The sequence below is a fragment of the Aphanomyces astaci genome (genome assembly GCF_000520075.1).
Source record: "Aphanomyces astaci strain APO3 unplaced genomic scaffold supercont1.141, whole genome shotgun sequence".
Taxonomy (NCBI): domain Eukaryota; phylum Oomycota; class Saprolegniomycetes; order Saprolegniales; family Verrucalvaceae; genus Aphanomyces; species Aphanomyces astaci.
In genome coordinates this window covers 1-5,692 of record NW_009798404.1, presented here as the reverse complement: position 1 = coordinate 5,692, position 5,692 = coordinate 1, and the positions used below count along the sequence as shown (strand labels likewise).

The 5,692-nt window shown below is 46.8% G+C and overlaps 2 protein-coding genes across 2 annotated transcripts; one reads left to right on the top strand and one right to left on the bottom strand.

Moving 5' to 3' along the window:
- Positions 1–44: 44 nt before the first annotated feature.
- H257_18175 (hypothetical protein) lies at positions 45–305 on the bottom strand (the record flags this gene model as incomplete). Its single annotated transcript, XM_009847183.1, has 2 exons — positions 45–92; positions 165–305. The coding sequence occupies 2 exons, from the start codon at positions 303–305 to the stop codon at positions 45–47; spliced, it is 189 nt and encodes a 62-aa protein (XP_009845485.1).
- A 4,192-nt stretch (positions 306–4,497) lies between these two features.
- H257_18174 (hypothetical protein) lies at positions 4,498–5,493 on the top strand (the record flags this gene model as incomplete). Its single annotated transcript, XM_009847182.1, has 4 exons — positions 4,498–4,540; positions 4,589–4,824; positions 4,873–5,038; positions 5,135–5,493. 4 exons carry the CDS (start codon positions 4,498–4,500, stop codon positions 5,491–5,493), a joined length of 804 nt encoding a protein of 267 aa, XP_009845484.1.
- Between the last annotated feature and the right edge of the window lie 199 nt (positions 5,494–5,692).

The window sequence follows — 5,692 nt, the reverse complement described above, 5'->3', positions numbered from 1 at the left end:
TCTCAAATGAAAATTCGAGTACCACTGGGTGAAGATTTCCGTCGTTACCTGTAACCCAGCAAGCGTGAAAACCCCAAGCACGCGTGAACCCCCTAAAAATTGTTCAAAATACGCGACACGAGTAAATACCCCAAAAAGCACGCGTGAAAACCCTACACCCATACCTTTTCCATGGCCAGTTGAAAGAAGTTGCGGCATGCGCGGGGCGCTTGTTGCGGCCAGAACTCGACGTCCAGCTCGCCAAATGATGTTCGCATCAGCACCTTTCCCTCCGTGTTGGGCTCTGTCACGTAGATGTTGGACATAATCACACCGCCGCCGCGACTTGCTGTGAGTTATGGTGGTTCTTGCAATGTCTTCAAACACAAAGTCCTGATTTCAAAGTCCTGCTTTTATGAATATAACCTGAATAAAGTTATTTATTTCGTACTTGTGTAATTAGGACAAGTCGTGCCAATTAAGTACGTAACTCAAGCGTACTTTAAAGAACAATTATCTAGCCAATGAAACGATCACAAAATAGAATACTGGATTTGGATTGGACACCTGATATCCTTTTGTACGACTGAACCATCGAGCAAGTGATGTGGAACTCGGAGGATTGGAACTCCACGAGCACTCCAGGTCCGTCCGCGTCCCCCCATGATGCACAAGCGTTTGTCGATGCCATGACCAAGATACTGCGGCTGGCTGGAGACGAAAGGGACGACTGGATGGACGATGTCGACGAGTATTTGTCGCCAGATGAGGACTGTACTGCTCAATTGACTGTGAACATCACGAGCAAGACTACCGGCGGTTGTATTCGTGCATGCATGAACCATTGCATCTCTCTTTCTGCGTTTGAAACGTCCTTCGACACCAGTACTTGTAGCTTGCGCTACGGAACCTACGAACGCATATACAGTACACATACATAGGTATGCAAGGGATACTGGGTCCCCATATCCCGTGCACATCCACCATAGTATTATTATCTCTTCAGAGTATTTAAATAAGTAGGACGAAAGTGCGATTTGCGGGGAGATCACATGGGTATGCGACGATGTACATATACCCGTGATGACGTGATCTCGATTGAATTGGTATGTATGTGGTTAAATAACCTGGATCAAACTGCCGCAGCAGTTGCAATCGAGGTACAAGTGGGTTGCGCGAACGTCATCGTGCTGAGAGTTGACGGCGCTTGGACTGTGGTCGTGACTTAGGTGAAAGTTTGGCGACATGGAAAAAGTGTTTTCACACGTGCTTTTTGGGGGTTTTACTCGTGTTATTGAAAAGTGGGGGAATCACACGTGTTTTCTCAATAACAACTTTATGGAATTGGGGGACTTAAGCGTGTAAATATTTTGACATGCATAAGCTATTTTACTTAACAATTTTGACAGCTAACGTAAATGACCAATTTATGATCACTGTAGTACCAATTTATGATCACTCCCTGTGAGCCAATCGCATCGCAAGATTTTTTAACTAGAAAGCCTCCAATAGATTATACAGCGTGAACTCGATACGTTACACACGCAAACCGTGTCGAATTATCCGGACATTCGACTTGAAATACCAGGAATTGCTCAGGGATCGCGACGACAACAATGCAAGATGATACCTCTTGGTTGGGAAGGTACCCCGAAAGTACAAGAATTCCCGCCCGAGCTTTATCAATTGGTATCCATTGTACAAACTCATGGCGCCTCCCTACAAACATCACGATTCAAGTACCGGTACGCATACTGAAGTACTACGTAGTAGGATGTTTACCTCGCAGATAACCTATAATTGTTAATTGGTCGTCATGGATACTGTAGTACCGGTATGCATGTTTGTCAGGGAAATCACAGGTGTCGAAGCCGACATAGACCTATCGCATTCCCCATCTACCTGTACCCAAGCATTATCTTTACCCAATACTTTCACGCGCTGACGCCATGGCTTTGCGCACCACAGGCACTCAGCAACCGAGACAACAGTTCTGTACTTAACGTTAACCTCAGCTTACCCGTCCTAAAATGAAACGATTGGAACAGGTTATCCGGACCATGTGTTGGAACTGTCCCATCAAATATTCTTGAAATACATAACCTTGTAAATTTATACTTTACCTGGCCAGAATGAATACCCTTTCCGCACAATTTGTATGCATGGAGGCATACACAGTTCAAGGATAAAAATGTGATCATAAATTGGTCCTCAAAAATCGAGTAAACTTGCTTGGAAAGTTGGATTTTTGTATTAGAAGGGCATATTGAAATGTAATACTTCGATGATGAAATGAAAGCTCTGTGTTCGGTTGTTAAGAATCACTTCACAAAATATGAAAGGCCTTCCTGTGAGCCGAGATATGCGAATTTTACGGTGACTACTCCGAAAAAGTGATCATAAATTGGTCATTTACGTTATACAATCTTGCGTCTATCGGCGATCATCGCCGCCATCTAATCACTCTATCTCGGCCAATACTGGTCCAAGTTTACTCATTCTTGCCTGGCCCCACCGCTGAGTGATGTACTCAGAGGTGGGACCAGTACCGTACATGCGTTCGTGGCCTCGTCATCTCTCGGACGCACTACATGACAGGCGTCAATTATCCGAACCGCCATGACCACCTCTATCTCGGCCAATACTGGTCCAAATTCACTCATTCTTCGCCTGGCCCCACCGCTGAGTGACGTAGGCAGAGGTGGGACCAGCCTTATTCACGTTGACATGGGCTCGCCTCCCCATGGGCGTGATACATGGCAGGCGTCAATTATTTGAACAGCCATGACCACCTCTATCTTGGCCTATACTAGTCCAAATTCACTCATTCTTCGCCGGCCCCACCTGTGTAGAAAAAGGTGGTGTACATACTTGATGTAACATCGAAGAGTTTATAGTACGCCTCTTTGCACTCCGCTCGGACGAACAGGTACGTCCATGGCAGAAATTTGTGGCGTACGCAGCCTCTGGAGTACTTAGTGTACACAGCGCCCAAGTCAATCAAAGTCCAGCCACCTAAAGGATACGAATACTAGAATCTTCAATGTGGCTAGCAATTACCAGCGTGCTTTGTATTACCAAAATGCAGTTTGTATGTTCCGTCAGTTGATATAGCCAACGACGACCCTTGACATTCGTGGGCCCATGAAATATTCAACATATTCTGCCGCGATGACAACACTAGTCCAACGCAGGGTTTGTCGTCGCCTTGATCGTCATACGCCCCTTCAAAGACGTCCAGTACAATCAGTCTGCGGCTACATACTGTATGTGAACGATACAACACATAGTATATTTATGTAAAATAGTACACACCGATACTCTTCATCCTGCTCCATGAACTCGTCGTACGTGAATCCTTCACCACGGTCAAAAAATGCCTCGGCGGTGTCGCACCGATGCGCTTGACCCCACTCAACAAGCTCGGCAAGATTGTTCATCTCCCAGCCTCCTCTTTTCTGTCGACCAATGACTTTGCGCCGCTCCTTCATTGTTGGGCACGCGAGGGCAGAATTTTCAGCATGTCAGGGTCACCTTGATACGTTACTTTTAACTCGACCTACGCGTTCGTTGGAAGTGGAAATGTTTCAGTGGCATTATTATAACTATATTCTTACTTCAAGTTTTTTGGGCGTGTATCCACACTTGAGATAACGATCAATCTCTGTCCGTAGCCTAGGATGTATACCGCTTGCATTGCGAACAGACAAGAGTGTGCCATGGGGGGCAGCAGAGTCTTGAACTTCTGCACCATGCTGTTGTACGACAATTCGAACAGCATGCGGACACACTTCGTGGCTGATGCATCCGTACAAGTATACTTTTTTCGCTGCGCCCGACTTGTAGTTTCGCTTGTACTTGTATCTACGATAAAGTTACAATTTTACATCATGTTGTGGGTGACCAACCGGAACGTGGTCATCTCATCCATGTACAGCTTAGCGTCGGCAAAGTTGTCACAATTCTTCAAAGTCACCCATGTGGGTTTACAGTTAACCCCATCCAATGTTGAACGTAGTCCGTGTGTCGGTAGCGTTGAATCGCGTGAGGAGTATCCGAATACCAATCCATCGCTTTCATTGGAACTACTACTGGACTCCACATTGCTGCTGCTCCATACGCTTTGATGAGGTACGTTGGTCAGGTTGGCTCAGATCCGCTTCCGCGACTGCCGCCATCACCGCTCGCTGCACCTTCGAGGTTCATAGGTTAAAAGAGATCTGAGCAAGGAAGCAGTTTCTGCAATCAACGTTTCATTACGATATCTGGAAATAGAGGGATGTACATATCTTTGAAACAATTATCCGCATTTCTTAAGGGCCTGGTCTGCGAATTCAATGCTTCATGTCTCTGTCTGCCTTTTATTGAAGAAAACAATTTCATTGGTGCTTATATCCGAAAACCGGATATTGTCCCTGCGTGGAAGTGACCTACGAGGCAGAGATTCGCCATCCACGCCTGGGAACGCCGTTCGTGTTTCGAGTGGTGCACACAAGCACGCCAACAACGGTGAAGTGAATGGAGGAGGCTACGCCTGTTGACCCCCCCCCTGCCATCGCGGGTACATGTCGTAGTGTGCTTGACCCTGTACCCTACGACTGTGTGGTAGCAAGCGAACCAAAACCATTGCCCAAGGGAAAGCTCTCCCGGAAGCAGCCCCCACGTCCGACACTGTGGTGCGACCAAAGTGTTGAAGCAATGTTCAAGCTGCGGTACAAGTCTGCTTTGGCTAGCCGATTTGACTCCAAGAAAAACTACGGCAATCGAGTAGCGTACGTCATGCTGGCGACCGAACTTAGCGTCGTCATGCAGCGGGAATTTACAGCCAAGCAAGTGCAAGACAAGGTGCGTTCGACATGACCATTTATTAGGTTTGTCATGTGATTGTTTTAGCTGGCCAAGATGAAGACAGAATGGTCTCTCTCCAAGCCAACGTTGCCTGCTCCGACTGGGAACTCTCCCCAGGCCTTTCTGCCGCTGCATTACGACGTAATGCTTGATTATTGGGGGGAAAAGGCTGGCTTCCGAAGGGAGTCGCTTATGAGCACTGACGATGCCAGTGATGAAGAAATTTCAACGGACAAAAATTGTAATATTAATAAGACAGATTTATTTGCATTTTGGGTAGTTTAATCTGCGTCTATTTCTCCTGTAGACAACAATCTCGACAATGCCCCTCTCGGCGATGACGAAAGGTATGTTGGCGAGGAGGCTCAGCAGCCAGAGCAAATGAAAAAGACGAGTGGGAAATCAAAAAAGACCAAGTCACCATCAGAGTCCCTGGAAGCTGGATTTACTGCCATCAAGGAGGGATTAATGTTTTTGGGGTCTGCGATGGCTCAACAAACACCTCCCCATCAACAAACACCTTCCCATCAAGTCATGGCTGCAGCGCCAACTCCTGCCACCCAGACGAGCTCTGTGGCTACTCTCGACGACGTTTTGAGTGCCATAAAGGCTCAATCAGACACCATGTCCCAGCTCCTGTCGCACCTCATTGCCAAAAAGGATTAATAAATGTAAATCATTTGCAATGTCCATTATTGATAAACAAATTTAGCCATGGTACTACGCTTGGCAAGGGCGCTATTCCGATATTCCGAGTTTGTTTCTACGTCAGCAATATCGAGCGGTTGAACGTGGTCGTTTCGATCGCGGCGATGGCACGGAGTGTTGAAGAGGCCATCGTTGAATTGCAGAAGCATGTTGTGCA